At 41.7% G+C, this 17,662-nt stretch overlaps 1 protein-coding gene across 2 annotated transcripts in view; it reads left to right on the forward strand.

The window, feature by feature from the left end:
* PGGT1B (protein geranylgeranyltransferase type I subunit beta) overlaps positions 1-17,662 on the forward strand; it is a 52,701-nt gene that overhangs the window by 23,391 nt on the left and 11,648 nt on the right. For both annotated transcript variants that reach the window (XM_059416108.1, XM_059416109.1), the window contains 3 exons: positions 1,888-2,039; positions 3,393-3,525; positions 9,290-9,335. In XM_059416108.1, the coding sequence (XP_059272091.1) occupies positions 1,888-2,039; positions 3,393-3,525; positions 9,290-9,335 (331 nt within the window). The remainder of the gene's footprint in view (positions 1-1,887; positions 2,040-3,392; positions 3,526-9,289; positions 9,336-17,662) is intronic.

The following is a 17,662-nucleotide window of genomic DNA, read 5'->3' on the forward strand; positions in this document are numbered from 1 at the left end:
TTTAAAAAAAAAAAATTAAGGGCGCCTGGGTGGCTGAGTGGTTGGCCCTCTGCCTTCGGCTCAGGTCATGATCTCAGCATCCTGGGATCAAGCCCGGCATTGGGCCCTCTGCTCAGCAGGGAGCCTGCTTCCCCCTCTCCCTCTGCCTACTTGCGATCTCTCTCTCTGTCAAATAAATAGATAAAATCTTAAAAAAAAAAAACAAAACTTAAATTATTCTTTTTTTTTTTTTTTTTTTTTTTTTTTTTGAGAGTGCCTGGGTGGCTTAGTCCATTAAGCGTCTGCCTTTGGCTCAGGTTGTGATCACCAGGGGTCTGGTATCAAGTCCTGCATCATGCTCCCTGCTCTGAGGGCAGCCTGCTTCTCTGCCTCTGCCCCTCTCTCTCTCTTTCTCTCTCTCAACATCTCTCAAATAAATAAATAAATTTTTTTAAAGATTTTATTTATTTATTTGACAGAGAGAGGGAACACAAGTGGGGAGGGAGCAGGAGAGGGAGAAGCAGGCTTCCTGTTGAACAGGGAGCCTGATGTGGGCCTCGATCCCAGGACCGTGGGATCATGACCTGAGCCGAAGGAAGCCACTTAATGACTGAGCCACCCAGCACCCTAAATAAAATTAAAAAAAAAAAAAGATTTATTGATTTGAGAGAGAGGGAGAGAAAGGGGGAGGAGGGGCAGAGAAAGAGAGAGAATCCTGAAGTATACTCCCTGCTGAGTGTGTAGCCTGACGTGGAGCTCAGTCCTCCCACCCTAAGATCATGCTGCAAGCCAAATCAAGTCGGCCATTTAACCAACTAACCCACCCTAGTGCTCCAAAACTTAAAATATTCTTAAGCTGACAAATACGTTTATTTACAATGTGAAATTTTACAAGTGAAATCTTTTTTCTTTAAAATAATTGATTGGTAGGCTTGGCTGATTATTTGAAATTAATTATAAAACTCTAAATGCCTGGGGCACTTGGGTGGCTCAGTGGGTTGGGCCTCTGCCTTTGGCTCAGGTCGTGATCCCTGGGTCCTGGATCAAGTCCCAAGTTGGGCTCTCTGCTCCGCAGAGAACCTGCTTCCCCCTCTCTCTCTCTGCATGCCTCTCTGCCTGCTTGTGATCTCTGTGTGTCAAATAAATAAATAAACAAAATCTTTAAAAGGAAAAAAAAACTCTAAATGCTTTTTATACAGTGGAACGTCAAGTTACTTGGTGTAATAAACACTTTTTATGTCCAGTTTTATCATTGCCAGTGCCAGTACCTAGATTCTTTGCAGGATTTCCTACTTTGTCACGTATTTTGTAGCTAAGAGATCTTTTTTAACTGTTGTTATCTTTTATTAAAACAATCAGGTCGGTGAAACTAATCCAACATACTATGGGATAACAGTTATTCTAAGTGCTGATGTTTATTAGAAGCTCAAATAACTTAATTGTAAATGAGAGCTGAATAAGGTTTTTCAGTTATATTGTTTTATAATATTTTTATATGGTGATTACTGTGGTATTGGAATTGTGCAGTAAAAGAATTTTTAGTTTTTTTAAAAACCTTTTTTGATCGAAAGACTGTATGCTTTTCTAACTTCATGAGACTTAAGTTAAAAGTAATATGGTTGACTGCATATGGAGTTCAAATACTTTGGCTCATTTGTGTATCAGAACTGCTTCCAAGAAGCTTGAGGTTTGCAGGATAAATTTAAAAATTGTGTAGCCTGGAAAGCCTGCATTCGTACTTACTCTGAGACCTACAAAATGGAGGTTTGGTTTTTTTTCAGTCAGGTGTTGGTATAAGTCAGTACAAACATTTAATTTTACTAGTTCCTGAAACGTAGTGTCAGATTACTTAATGAAAGAAGTTTTCAGTTTACTAGTTAATTAACATTATGTTAATTTTGAATTTAGAATCCTGGAACAGCTCATCCTTACGATAGTGGCCACATAGCAATGACCTACACGGGCCTTTCATGCTTAGTTATTCTTGGAGACGACTTAAGCCGAGTAAATAAGGAAGCTTGTTTAGCAGGCTTGAGAGCCCTTCAGCTAGAAGATGGCAGGTATGGGTCGGTCACTCTTCGTTTTTCCCTTTTTTTTTTTTTTTTTTGGAAAAATTTTATAGAACTGAAAAATGGGTATAATACTTTATGAGAACTTTAGAGTTTATCATAAACCCTTTTAGAATCCTTTCAAGTTCACTGTATGTTCCATCCCTAATCAAAAAATAATACAGGTTTTCCTATTTCAATAGAAAGAAATCACAGTAGCAGAGCTCCTTGTTTGTTCTGTTTTACCTGAGACAGTGAATACATTCATAAAGAAGTGGTTGAATGGTTTTAATATTAGGAAGGACTTCAATTTACCTTCTGGGTGAAAAACTTGGATATTACGAAGTGAGCATACGTTTAGTCTGAACTTCTGTCCCCCAGACACAGTGACTGGGGGGAGAAAGGAAGGAACATTGACTGCTATATTCTAGCGTAAGTAGTTCCAGTGACATTTGTAAAGAATAGAAAAAGAACTTAGTTCAGTAACAGTTGGTGGTTTATATGGTATGTCTAAGGAATCTTCCTGGAGTTCCAAGGAGTTAGGTGAAACTTTCTTTTCCCGGCAAATCTAGGAAGTGGCAAAGCAGTAATGATAATGTCTAGGGAAAAGATTTTGCAGATCAATTCTGCTGTATTATGTCAGTGCTCCATATCTCTGTTTTCCTTTGAGGGTTTTAGAAAACACTGCTCTTGATGAGGGGAAAACTAAGGTAGACTTGCAAGATAAATTGTCATTAGTTGGAAATACTGTAGAACTGAATCTTTACCTTAGCTAGTGCATGTGACTAGTATCTCAAAGTTCCCATATAGTCATTGATGACTGTAACCTTTTCCTTATTTGTAAATAAAGGAATAGTTAGCAGACTCAGACTGTTACCTTGCTAAACCTAATGAAATAGGTAAAAAAAAAATTACCATACAATATTGTCAAGTAGTGGTTATCTACGTATACATTTAGAAGAAATTTCACATGTCAAAACTTGGGTTTGGAGATTTCTTACTACCCAATGGGTCCTAGGTGCTTTTCCCCTCATTAGTTCTTAAGCTAGTGTGCCACAACTGTCTGTGACAGGGAGCAAAGAAACTTTGAGTAGCTGGCAAGTGTGTAAAGCCACCCAGAAATCAGAACTTTGAAATGAAACAGTGATTTGGAAATCATTTACTACTATTCAAGTTAATAGTCCTGTTCTTTACTGACATATACAAGTAGTATATGGTTTTTAAATCCATCTTTAATCATGGGTTTTTCTGTGAGTAAAAACGTGGGAAGTAATAGGTGTTTCTCAACCCTCCCCCCTCCACAAAATAAATAAAAACTAAATTATAGTGTGATGTAATCGTAAATCATACTGTTACTCCTTTCAGCTTCTGTGCAGTCCCTGAAGGCAGTGAAAATGATATGCGATTTGTATACTGTGCCTCCTGTGTTTGTTATATGCTCAACAATTGGTCTGGCATGGATATGAAAAAAGCCATCAATTACATCAGAAGAAGTATGGTGAGTTATGTTGATAAATTGACTATTTTGGCTATTATTGTTGCTGTATGGGGACGGCAGTATAATGCGCGTCTCATCTCTCCTCCACCAAGAATCTGGAAAAAAGGTCAGTAAGGTTGCTTTCTGGATACCTTGTTTAATCAGAATGGCCATTTAATTGTAAAGAACAGATTGTTTCACTGGCCATTAAAATTCAAATGTCATTTGATTGTATCTAAGGAAACAGATGGCTTTACTAGAAAGAGATTGGTCAGCCTTAGAAGCAAAAAAAAAAAAAAAAAAAGTAAAATCTCACAGGCCCATGTTGATAGTCTTGGCTAGCAGGGGTCAGTGCAGAGCCCGGTCCAGGCAATGAAAAATGATGATATGTTGACGAGACTCTTTCTATATCTGGTGTGAGGTGGGAGTTCAGTAAGCCATTTGATGAGCAAGAACCAAATACAACAAGATTGACTGGGCTAACAATAGATTTTTGGATCTTTTTTTTAATACTTGTATGTGTGCATTTGTGTTTTTAACCTAAGGTTTATTTTAAGGCAAGTATCAAATAGAAGTGCTGTTCTTTCACGATACAACTTAATCTTTTCATTGGCAGTAATTAGTCTCAGCTGGAATTATCCTTGCTCTACTTTTTCATCTCTTCCATGAAACTGAGACATAGAAATGTTACTTCCCAAGTTTATTACTTCCCAAATCTGAAGTTGTAGTTTTACAGATGAGACTATTTTAGGCTGTTAACTCAACTTTTACTAGTTAGTATTTCAAAATAAAAATTAAGTTCTTAGAAGAGTGACATTTTTTTAACTGAACGTGTGATTATGGGCTCAGTTCTTGTAGAAAAAAATTTTGGAGGGCCAGTGGAGCATACAGAACAGGCCCTTTGAGGAGCTTCAGAGGGAGAGGAGGTTTCTGTTCAGTAGAAGGATGGGTAATGTGTGTATTGGTGTGACTGCTGCAGTGGTGACAACTGGGTTCTTCTCAATGTGTCGTATTTGGAAATGAAGCCTGTCGATTTGCCCCGCTACCAGAGATGGTGACTTTGGATCACCAGTTAAGGCAGTGTATGCCATGTCTTCCTCTCGAAAGTGAGCACTTCTCAGCTGTCATTTCTCATTATCCTCTGGCGACGGATTTGGAGACTGTTAAATAACCTGCCCCGAATCATACTTTTATCCGCTGGTGGTGGTCTGCAGTTGATGGTCTTCCAGCTCCGTCATTCCTTCTGTAATTTTCAGTTGAATTTCCACTTTTAGAGAAAGCTTTCTCTTTACATCTGTCTCCATCACTTAGAACTCTAGATTCTTATTTTATCCAGTGGGCTGTTACCTATTACTGTCATTACTTATTCTGATAGCCATGTTGTCCCACATTCGGCCAATGCAAGCCCCTTCAAGGAGACGCTTGTGCCTTTTTTTGTCTCACCCCGTTCATTCTTTGAGAAGCAATTTGCTTTCTGGCTCAAGATTTTCCAGGTTGATCTTGTACTTCCCTAGCTGTAGTCCTGGATTCAGTCATTTTGGCAAGGAGACCTGGTTCCTACTGGAGGATGGTGTGTAGAAATGAGGATTTGGGCACGATAGCTGTGCTCATGTGTGTTGGGATACCATGGCTCCTAGTCTCTCTCTCTCAGCAGGCCGAGTGAGGAAATGTATGTATGCCTGTGTCTATGCACAAAACCCCCCGATATGCAACTTCTCCCCTCTATCTATTTCCTTATCTCTATGTATGTTAAAAAACATATGAGTCCTATTGATAGCTCAAATTTCAGTCCAGCACCACAGTTCTTTTTTATCTTCCTCCTTTCTTTCTATAACTCCCTTCTCGGACAGTGAGCAGTCAGTCTGGTTCCCATTATCCAGGAGACATTGGCTCTTTTTGTTTTGAACCTGGTATCTGATATATCTATATATCAGGTTTATATAGATATATCAGATACCAGGTTCAAAACAAAAAGAGCCAATATATATATATTGGTTTATATACATATAAACCTGATAGATTGTCAATATGATATATTGTCAAAATAGCATATTTAAGAAATACTTTAATGGGCTCCTGGCTGGCTCAGTGGGTAGAGACTGCCCTTCTTGACTCTTGGCTGTGTGTTCAAGCCCGGCATTGGGTGTAGAGATTACTTAAAAGGATTACTTAACTCTTTAAAAAAAGAAAAAACTTGAGTTACTTCTTTTATTCCCCCCCACTTTAGTATGGTTATGTTTTTATATTTAAAATACAGCTAAGTTTGTCTATGTTTGGGCTCCATTTTGGGGTTTTCTCCCAATTTTTGTTTTTTGTTTTTTGTTTTACTTGACAGACAGAGATCACAAGCAGGCAGAGAGGCAGGCAGAGAGAGAGGAGGAAGCAGGCTCCCTGCTGAGCAGAGAGCTGGATGCGGGGCTCCATCCCAGGACCCTGGGATCATGACCTGAGCCGAAGGCAGAGGCTTTACCCCAGTGAGCCACCCAGGTGCCCCAATGTTGTTGATTTTTAAAAATGTACTTAATATGTAAAATACTGAGTTGGTTCTGAAAGTCAGAACTACACAGAAAAGGATATTCCAAGATGGGTTACTCCGCGCCTCCTGTCCCTTCTCTCTTGCCCCCTTCCTCACTCCCGTATTTGCTACCTTGTTCTGTTCACTCTGTAGGGAACCAGTCTCTTTAGTATTTTCTTTGTCTTTCCTGTATTTGTTCTTGATGAGCAAGTATGTCCATTTTTTGTTTCTCTTCCCTTCTTCCTCACCAGGTAGCACACCGTAGATGCTTCATTTCATAGTACTCCATTGTGTGCATGTACCTAGTTTTTTGAACTACCCTGTACACGGAACATGTATTTTCCATAGACGGACAATGTTGAAGTTAATAACCATCTGCATATGCATTTATGTGTTTGTGGAGATCTTCAGAGTGAATTCCTAGTAGTGTACTTGCTGGACCAAAAGGTGAATGCATATGTAATTTTACTAGATGTTAACCATTTTCTCTCCAAAAAGGGTGGACAAGTTTCTGTTCCCACCAGTGCAGGAGAGTGCCTGTTTCCACACCACCTCACCAAAACAGTGTGTCATCATCCTTTTTAATTTTTACCAGTCTTGTGGGTGAAGAATGATCTTTCATTGTATTTAATTTTAATTTGTATTTCTTTTCTTAAGAGTGAGCGTGGCCATTGTCTTTACTCCAGGATGATACAGGACCAGGCAGAGGCACCTGTAGCCTACAGCCCAGTTTGCTAACTCCAAGCTCCAGTCCATTAGTTTGCTTTTTCCTGTAGGGACTCCAGTTCTGTGTGTACTCTTTCTTCTCTGCTTGTCTTTGATTTTAGTCACTTTCTCTCTGATCCTTTTTACTGCTATATCTTAGTTTTAGTCTCTTGGCTGTTTTCTGCCTTGTCGTAAGTGTCCCTTACTGTTTTTTCTTTTGAGACTGTTATTCCTTTGTCTTCTTCTTCCTTATTTTCTTCCATTTCTCTCCTGAAGTCATTGAACTCCATTTATTTCTTCATACTGTTTGTCCTTTATGTTTTTAACTTTTAGTTTCCTTTTCATATTCCCAGGTGCTTGCTTGATAACATGCAGCCGAATCTGGGCTAATGTATTACAGTGCTTTATGGCCATTTTGGGGAGGCGAGGGCAGATTTTCATACACCAAGATGTTTTCATTCCATTTGCTGTGTTTTCGTTTCAGAGTTACTTTATATAGATTTGTCTCTTTGTTTAGTCATTTTGTGGATGTTCTTTTTTATCTTAGAAAAATTTCTGTTTAAGAGTATACTCTTTCCAGTCAACAAAGCATGATGTTTTAAATTTAGAGTTTGTGTGGGGTTTGATTTTTTTTTTTTCATGTTGGGGAAAATGTGTGTTTCATGATTTTCTGGTAGGAGAGAGGTTCTCTTGTTTCTCATGTCTCTAAGTGTTGCTCCTTTGGTGTCCTTTATTACCTGATCTTTGGAGGGCCCGTCTGTCTTCTCTGTTGACTTGATTCATCAAAGTCACGCAGTCTGACCAGCGCACCCTCTGAAGTCCCTTCCCTGTGGTCTGCGCTCTGTTGTTCCAGAGCTCATGCAGTCACGGCCGCGCTTGCTTGGCATGGTGGGGCTGGCTGGTGACAGGGACCATGACCCTGCCGGCTGACATGCAGCCCAGGATCTGAGTCACTGGGGAGATCACCAGTGCACTAGGGCCTGTGCTGCTTTTTGCCATCACATCACACTCTGGGAGTCGTAAGTTTGTGTACAGAGAAGTGTGAAGCGGTACCACCAGTCTTTAGCATGTTGTACTATGAAAATATTAAAAATATTGAGAGTTAAAAGTGTTTTCTTTGTTTAAAAAAAAGTACATATATATATGTATATATATGTGTGTGTATATGTATATGTATCTATGAAGTAGTTTGGGCAGTGTTTGCCTTGTTTCCTTACGTAACTTAGGACAGGGAGGGAGCATCTTTTCTGTCTGGGTAAATGATCAGACTCCTTGCTAAGTTTATAGCAGCTGCCAACACTTTCTCCTTTGTGTTTTCGTCGTTGTGAAACATCTCTAAGGATTCCTTTCCCGTGAAGTTCTTTGGCAGCGTCTTCACCCTTTGCATCACAGCTGCGGTCCTCACTCGTGCAGGTGCCTGCCTTCACGGAGTTCTTCCGACGGCGGCTCTAGGGGCCTTCCCAGGAACAGCCGTTTTTTTCTGTAACTCTGTGTTTGAGCTCAGTTTCACTTCTAGCGCTGCTGCTTCTCGATTCTTGATTTGGTGGCCAGTCTTCTTTCAGTTCTGCCTTTTCCTGTGGGTTTATTACTAAGACAAAGGAGGAGACAGCACAGCCATAAGGTTGCTGGCTGTGCATGAACTGAGTGAATGATGTGTGCAGTGACCAGTTACTAAGACTCTGAAGAAGGCGGGACTGGTGACATGCACCTGCCGTTTCCGTGGTGATCTGTGAACTGAGGGCTCGCCTCAGGTTGGTACTCTGTGCAATTGCTCATAGTTAATATGGCGTACTTACGGAACTAGAACCATATTGTGGTGTTCGGCTAAGGAATGCTACCTGAATTTGTGCGCATCTGAACTGCACAAAGACTGCTGGCGTTTCGCTCTTAGGGTGGACCTTCTCCCTCCGGTGGGAACTTTACATCCATCTCATGCCTACCATTGGCTTCCTCCTCATTTTCCACAGACTTCCCTTGCTCTCTGCAAAGGGGTGTCAGGAATGGGAGAGGCAGCTTGTTGGGGTTGGAGGTTTCTTACTCTGTAGACAGGTAATTTAAAACTCGTACTTGTCTTCCAGCTTTGCTGAGGTTTCAGTTTTATATAGTTGTATTGTTCTTCTGTTTTTATTTTGTAGGGTATGTGGGGAGATCCACATTTAGGCAGGTGCTATTATCTTCTGCAACCCACAAACCTCAAAATAGACCTGTTCCATGTTTATAATTTATTAGTATAGCATCTTTACATTTTCCTTAAATTGTATAGTCTGGCAAGGAGGAAAAGAATAAAGGTTGGGGTTTTTATTGGGTAGAGATTGAATATCTAGATGCCATCTTTGAACAGTTTGTCTCAGAATGTGCTTATTGTATGCATTTAGTGCTTTGACTTGATGAATAAGCCAAGACCAAGTACTTGAAAATGCCTACAACTACTCCTTTGTGGGAAACTGAATATTTTAGGAGATATGAGGGAGAAACCAAAATCAATCCAGAGACCAAATATTAGCATAGTGAGGACTTACTTATTATCATTTCCGTATTAAAATGAACAATGTTTTTCTTTTTCAGTCCTATGACAATGGGCTGGCACAGGGAGCTGGACTTGAATCTCATGGTAAGACATCTTAAAGTAAATGAACGTGTAGTTTCTTTTGTTCCTTTAAATATCATAATGGTGTCTACGACATCGAGGACCCTAGAAGTTTGCCTCAGCCCATGGTTGTTCTTTCCTACTTCTCTCTTTTGACACTTTATGCCACTTGGAACGTCTTCTAGGTCAGTAATCGGTCTGAGAATGTTCAGACTAGGATATTTATACTTTTCTAGTATTTTCAGGTTATGTATTTGACTGTCAGCTGCATGATAATGTCCTAGGGTGATTTCTTAAAATAGCACTAGAAGACAGCAAGTTTTCTTTTTTGGCATAACACCAAAAAGCTAGATGCAGAATTTTTTAAGCGTGAATCAATGAATTTGTGAAGTTTACTTTTCTTAATATAATAATCCTTAGTCATTGCTGTAAAACATTTTGCTATATAGCAAAATGTTCCGTACATAAATTAAAGCAATTTCTCCTTTCACCCTTTTCCCCACTTGGGGTGGAACTAGAATAGGGAGATGATATACTTAGTCTCTCAGTACATCAGTGGCCTGAGGTTTTTCAAGTTGAGTATGTCCATGTAGGAGTAAGCTGCATGCTCCTTTTTATTTTATTTTATTTTTTGCATGCTCCAATTCAATTTTTTTTTCATTTCTTTCTTTCCTTTCCTTTTCTTTTTTTTTTTTTTTTAAGATTTTATTTTTAGGTAATCTCTACAACTAGCATAGGGTTTGAACTCACAGTCAGCACTTGCATGCACTACTGACTGAGCCAGCCATGCTCCCCATCTGTGTTCCTTTCTTTAAAAGGAAAGAGCCTAGATCAAGGAGGCACCCTGAGTGAACACCTTAAGTTTCCTCTTTATTATGGCCGTCTCTTTGTGCTCGCCTTTTGTGTCCCTCCCTCTGGCAGCATGTAAGTGGCAAGAACAGATCTCAGAAAGAACAGGTCTCAGCCCTGATAACCTGCTTGGGACCTGGCCCCTTGCTTATTCTCTCTGAGGGTTTCCTCATTGACAGATGAGAAATAATTGGACCTTCCTTTAATTTTAAAATTGTTGCTAGGATTCTGAGATAAGGGGGAATGTGGTTTGGAAACTATAAAACGTGTATAAAACGATATTTTTAACATACACTACCTGACCCATATCTTTGTACTTCCCTGAGACCTTGTCCTATCTGGTCTTCTCCCTCTCACACATCTTCACTCCCTCCTTCAGTGTTGATATTTGCAGAGTGCTTATTGCGAAGGGCCATGTAGAAGACAGTCTTGATGTTTCCTCTGAAGCTGTGCTATAATCAGGACACCACAATTCCCATGTGTGCCTACACGCGGATGAGACTGGGCTTGGGGCAAGCTGTAGTAGCAGTTCTGTCACTGGTCCTCAGCACTTGGTGAGGAGGGCATGTACTTGTAGGTGCGCAGAGAGGAAATCTGGCGTCTGTGAATTTCCGAGAAGCCAGGGTCTTGTGCTCAGTATTGGAGAGGGTGTTAACGCGCACTCTGGCCGAGGACAAATGTCACCAGTATTGGAGACCTGTGGAATAGATGCCGTGGGTCCCAGGAAATGGGAATTGCATTTCCTGGGACGTGAAGCAGAGGGCTGCTCAAACATGATTCTCACTGACAGATCCTGTCAGGAAAACGTGTCTCACTGAGTCACACTAGTAGTGATTTTAAGTCTGTACGACTTGAGTAGGATTACACCCATTGAGATCAGCAGCTGTAGACTGTGGTTGGTGCCAAAACCTTCTATCTGTCTTCCTTTTCTCTTTGATTTGTTTGGTGGGCTTGAGACCCACAGCTCCAGAGGAGGGCGTCCTACTCAGGGTGCCACAGTGGGCTGGCGTCCTGCAAATGGGCTCCAGGAACACCCAGGTACCGCTCCCTCCACCTTGCCTGTCTGGAGCCCCCTCACAGGACACCGGTGTGCACACGCAGGTCAGGTGTCATGTTCTCTGGGTGCTGTGAGGTTTGATAGGCCTGGGAGCCTGCTCTGGAAGCCCTTGGTGTGCCTTCCTTCCCCGCCTTCTCTCCTCTCAGCACTGGCCAGCAAGACCTCCTCCTCAGAAGTCAGCCTGCAGGTTGGCTTGCCCCTGCAAGCCTTTGTCGTCTTCCTTCTTCTTTGTCTTGTTAGTCTTTTCAGAGAAACAAGCCAAATACACTCTTTGCCCTTCTCCACGAGTGGCTTTTCTTAAGCTTTCTGTATAAGCCCCAGCAGCTTATGGAGTTTCTTTTGTAAAGTCCCTGGTGATTGAGAGATTTCAAGCCCATTGTCACTGTCTCACTCCTCGCCTTGTGTTTCCTGAAGCCTGGGAAGCTCTTAGCCTCTCCCCTGCTTTCTGGAAGTGTCAGGTTCTTCTTGCCCGCTTCCTCACTCGCTGTTTGTGGCTCCTTCACCACTCTGGTGTCTTCTTCCCACTCACTTACCTGGACCCACCTTTCTTCTTGCCTTGAAGGTGGTTCCTCTTTCTGAATCTCAAGGCTCTTCCTGGACTTGTGGTTCTTTGTACACAGAACCCTCCGCCCTCACCTCTAGTTTACACTCAGCTCTGTTTCATATCCCTCAGGTCCTGGCTCCAGTGATTGCTTTTAATTGTCATTTTTGAGATTGCAAACCGCCCACACACACTCTGTTGCCCATCCCCCTCTGCCCTTGTTTTTCTCTATATTCTGTTTTATCGTGTGTGTATTATCTGTGTGCGCAAGAGGACAGAGATCTTTGCCTGTTTCAGTCACTGTTGTGTTCCCCTCACCTAGAACATGCGGTATGCGCTGGGATGAAATATGGTGGTTTTATTGGTCCCCTCTGTGCGGGTAGCACCAGAACGCTTTTCCGAATCTGTCCTTTTGCTTTGATGCTGCAGAGCGCCCTCCCCACCTGCCGGCGAGGTACATGCCCTTCTGTAGTTCTTCAGTGTCAAAAGCTGCAGTTTTAAAGCCTTCGTTTTTTCTTCCTTTCTCTGGTGCCTGCATTTGCCCCTCAGGAATGTGGAACAACTACTTCCAGATCTACTAGTTTTTCAGTTCATAGAAGCCAAAAGTCCCGAACTCGGGGTGTTTGATCTCGCGTCTGTTTTGTTTTGTTGTTTTGTTTGCCTGCTTGCAGTTATGCCAGTGTTCTCCCGTAGGTCACCTGTTTATAATCCTTGATCTACAGACTGAAAGGACTGGAATTTACAATGAAGCAGTTGCTCTGTGCCAGCTACCAGTTAGTCTCATTTAGTCCTCGCACCAGCCCTCTGGGAGTGTGAATGGGAGTCACATCTTTGTGTGACTCAGATTCCACCAGGGACGCGAAACCCCCATGAATAGTAAAGAACCTGGATTTATCCTGGGAATAAGATTGTACATGACTGTGGAGGAGTCTAGAGAAAGAAGGGCCGAAAGAGGAAGTTGGTGGAGGGGAAGTCACTGACGAGCCATTCTGCAGCCCTGGCCCGGGTGGACAGCAAGACCTGGCAGGAGAATCTGGAAGGTCAGGGACAACCAGCGGCCAGAGCAGGGTTGTGGTAGAGGAGTTTGGCGGGGGCTGTTGCTCCGGCATCTGACTGTGGGTGTTGGGTCACCAGGGCAAGAAGTAAAGCAGACTTGCATTCCAAGTATGTGGGAGAATCAGGGCAAGGTGCAGTCTCCTGGCACCTCTGTCTGTCTTTGTCTCTTGGCTCCTTGAACCACAGCCAGGATAGTGTCTGCTGCTTCTCTCTCTTTCCACGGATCCCACCCAGACTTGGACTGTAGACCCCATAGGGAAGCACTTCTGGCCAAGCTGGGTGGACACGGTGGCAAACCACCACAGTAACCGTTGCCATTTTTCTCAGAGTTGGGACTTCCCCAGTAGGCTCATCTATCATCGGGTATGTGGTGTAGCCCACTTGAAGCCCTGTGCATGCTCAGCAGGGCCTTTCTGCCTGCGTTTGCACCCCTCATTTAGTTCTCCGTGTCCGCTTCCAGCCTCGCTTTGTAGTCGCACACGTGAGCCACCCTTCTGTGCATCCCAGGCTGCAGGGAACATGTGTTCCCCGAATGTTCTCATGTGCCTTTTCACCTTGGGACGTGGCTGACATTCTTCCCCTGCCTGAAATCATCCCCTTCCACTTGCTTCTCCTCTTTTCCCTTTTTCTCACCTTCTGAGTTTTGCCAATCTGCTTTTGGCTGATTCCATTCTCTCTGAAGCACTTCATCATCTCTCATCCCCTGGCCTGGAGCAATGCCTCCCTTTTCTGTATTCCATCAAACTTGGTTCATACCATCTTCACGGCACTCCGTTTGCCTTAGTGGCTCTCCTCTCTCGCACTCGGCATCCCAAAGCTTGGGAGGCTGGGTGGGTTGCGTCCTTCTGCTGCAGGCTGTTCTCCCACGACTGCTTAGCTGAGACAGCCCGTTTGTCCTGCACACCAGACAGGCACACAATACCCTTCTAGGCCGTGATCATCAGATGTGAGGATTCCTTCTTAGCCTAGTGAGACTCTTAAGTGTTAGCACAGTTGTACGCTAAAGTGGTCGTGTGTTTGGATTTGCTTTGCTAGGATTAAAGCTGTTGTCTCCTCTCAGGATTCATGATATAAAAGGATTAAAGCTGTTGTCTCCTCTCAGGATTCATGATATAAAAGTAATAGTTCAGATAAATAAACTTGATTCCATGGTTCTTCAAAACTGTCTCTACTACTTACTCCAGAAGAGAAATACTCAGCTCTTTGCCCTAATTTCATGTAAGCATTTGGCTCCTTGAATTTTCCTCACTTTACCTTTCCATGGGGTGTTTAAGTATGAAGTGGTATAATTTTATTTGTATACCTATTTTTAGTTTCTACTTCATCTCTAGCTATATGATTGTAACCTTCTTACGTTATATATTTCAGAGCATATGGACCCCTTCATATAATTTGGTACATGCAAATAAAGACAGTGCTTAAAATTGGGCCTTAAATCCTTATGGGAGCAGTAAGTTAGCTTACACCTGTTAAACACTGTTAAAATGTAAGTAAGTCCTAGCATCCATGATTAGAGGCAGGAACACCTCCTTCGCCCTGCCCCCAGCACCCCCACTGCCCCGGGAGCAGTGACGTCTGTTGTTTGAGAGAACCAGCCTTGAGGGTTTCTTCTGTCTATGTGTGGTGTCCTTGGCTGTGGTATTCTGCACACAGGAAAGATCCGTATGACTGGAGCATCTGACCTCAGGTGACAGACTCAGCAGGGCAGTCTTTCTCTTGCTGGCATATGTCTTAGTGTGCCTTGCTGGAAGAGCCTTCAGGACAGAAGGTTCTTTTCATACCGTCTCCAGCCAAGGCATAATGAACACAACTTAACCTTCTCTTGATGAATTCAGAAACTTAGGAGAAGCGGTTTTGTATTGTACTTTAATGTAATGATGTGATACTCTTTTTTTTTAAGATTTTATTTATTTGACCCAAGAATAAAGAAAAGCATGTATTTCAGTGATGAGGAAGAACTGAGTGATTAAAATTATATTATGTAAATATCGTTAAAAAATTTTGTTAAATCTTGGGGTACCCAGTTCAGTTGAAATTAAAGATTACTTTTAGAATTTGAGCATAAAAAACACTTAGTACCAAATAATTTTTTAACTATAAAATAGGTTCATAGAGAATGGAAAGTAATTTTAAAGTATCATGTTTCTGTCTTGCCTTAGCAGAGTAATAAAAATCAAGATTTGCTATTAACAATTAATCTTGAAAACAATTCATTTGAATTAAAAACAAATCTTTTTTTTTTTTTAAGATTTTATTTATTTATTTGACAGACAGATCACAAGTAGGCAGAGAGGCTGGCTGAGAGGGGAGGAAGCAGGCTCCTCGTGGAGCAGAGAGCCCAATGCGGGGCTCTATCCCAGGATCCTGGGATCATGACCTGAGCCGAAGGCAGAGGCTTTAAGCCACTGAGCCACCCAGGCGCCCCTGAATTAAAATAAAAACAAATCTTAATACTATCATAGTACTGCCAAGAAAAAAAAACAGTATTAAAAAGATGTGTTTGAGAAGCTCATTATAAAAGTTTATTCATGTTTGATTGGTTTACATGAAGACATTTGAAGTAAATTTCATCTTTAAGACAAGAACTTCATGAGGACTGTGGAAAATGCTGACTGGTTTATCATTGTTAAATGTTAATAAAATTTTTAAGAGAATTTTGTTTGAAAAAGAAAAGGATTTTGATTACTTGAGAGAGAGCTTGTGCAAGTGGGGGGATGAACAGAGGGAGAGGGACAAGCAGACTCCCCCCACCCTGAGCAAGAAAGCCGAAGGTGGGGCTTGACTTCCTGACCCTGAGATCCTAACCTAAGCCTAGTCAGACATTCAACAGACTGAGCCACCTGGGTGACCCTGTAATTATGTGATATTCTTGAAATTTTTTGAAGCTTGTAGGAATCACTGACATAGCCTTATTTAGCCCCTTTTGGTGCTAAATAGAATATGAGTTCCTGTGCCCACTATTTTATATTTCTTAATTGACTTATTAAGTTGTTACCTATCTTTTCTTGCTCTTTGTATCTGTGTCTAACACTCTCCTAAGTTCATACTCTTAGCCCAGGTTTTTCGAGTTGGTTTTTAAGAATTCTGTGTGGAAATGAGAACCTCTTAGGGATAAATGTTGGTAAATGAATTTTAGCTTAAAGCATAGACTTTGCAGTAAGTATTCTTAGCTATTCAGACTTCAGTCTTACTTCGAAAGTTATCATTGTGCAAAGCTGGTGATTTGGGCAAAGTAGAGAGTATTTTTACTTTGAATTGTGCCAGTGTGCTTTAAAGAATCCTAACAAGTAATTTGGAGAGTAACAATTAAATGCCTCTTTTTACCTTTTGGTAGGTTTCTGTTGTTGTTGTTGTTTACGTTTGATTTATTTAAGTAATCTCCACACCCAACGTGGGGCTTGAACTCACAACCCTGAGATCAAGAGTTGTATACTCTTCCAACTGAGCCAGCCAGGCACCCTTACTCTTTGGTAGTTAGTGAGTACATATTATCTGTTGGAGATTTTATATTTAATGATATAATAATACCTAAAGTCCTGGCCAGGTTGTCATGAAATAGAAATTGAAATTGGTGGGTCACTCAAGAGGAAGTAAGATTGGTAGTTGTTTAATAGAAATTATTCTAGAAGGTTATTATAAGTATGTTTTATTTTTCTGTTTTTATTAACTTATGGCTGATGTAGAACTTCCTAGTCACTGGGAAAATTCTGAAGTTTAAGTAGTTCTTACTGACATTGACCTTTTCAATGTGATGGCTGCCTTGAGTTTCCTAGAGGGAATGCTCACTTGTCTTCTGCCAGAGAATGCATGAGGACTTTCACAGTAAAAGGGAAGTTGTAGGATGAAGCGTATTATAAACCCTCCATTTCCGTAGCAGAAATTTATCAGTAGGCAAAGTCATGATAAATTGGAATAAGTATTTTCATATTGTTTAGACTTGACCAAATAGTGCCAGTGAACATTGTTATTTCTTGTTCCTTTGTGGACAGATACAGACTTTTCAGTTCCTGAGGAAAGGAATCACTGTTGTGAGTGTATTGGTTTCCTGCTGCTATTGTAGCATTTTGCTGTGGACTTAGGGTATAAAACAGCGCAAGTCTATTCTCTTCCAGTTCTGGAAGACAGAAGTCTGAACTGCACTTCACAGGGCTGATTCCTTCTAGAGGCTCCAAGGAAGAGTCTGTTCCTTTGCCTCTGCCAACTTCTGGTGGCTGCCGACATTCCTGATGTGTTGCCAAGTCACCCCAGTCTCTACTTCATACTCATTTATCGCTGCCTCTTTCTGTAATCCCCTTCTACCCCCTTTTTAAGGACACTTGTGGTTGCATTTAGGGGCCAGCCAGATAATCTAAGAAAACCTCCCCCATCTCAAAATCTGTAATCACATTCATGCAAAGTCCCTTCTGCTCTAGGAGGGAACATTGACGTGTTCCAGGTATTAGGACATGGACATTTGAACCTTTGCAGGCCATTATTCAGTCTGCCACAGGAAATGGTTTCTCCTCACATGTCTCTTTCCTGACAGGCTCTTCTCCCCCGCCCCAACACCATCTCTCCCTCATCCCTTGCTTTCCTTAAGTTTTTTAAGCTGAGTAGTATCTTATCTTACAAGCCTCTAGCTTGTCTCTGTCATTTGTGAAAACTGGTCTTGTCTCAGGCAGATGGAACCTTAGTTCATGAGCACTGTACGGTCTTTAAGGGAATGAAATCAGACTGGATGGTGAGAGAGTCCTGGATAGGGAGAGTACTAGGTTTCAGTGTCAACTCTTCCATTAAACCATGTAATTTTGAACATGATCCTTAAGCTCCAAAGTCTCTTTTTTCCCATAAGTGAAATATTTCTTAAAG

Source organism: Mustela nigripes, chromosome 12, assembly GCF_022355385.1.
Source record: "Mustela nigripes isolate SB6536 chromosome 12, MUSNIG.SB6536, whole genome shotgun sequence".
Taxonomy (NCBI): domain Eukaryota; kingdom Metazoa; phylum Chordata; class Mammalia; order Carnivora; family Mustelidae; genus Mustela; species Mustela nigripes.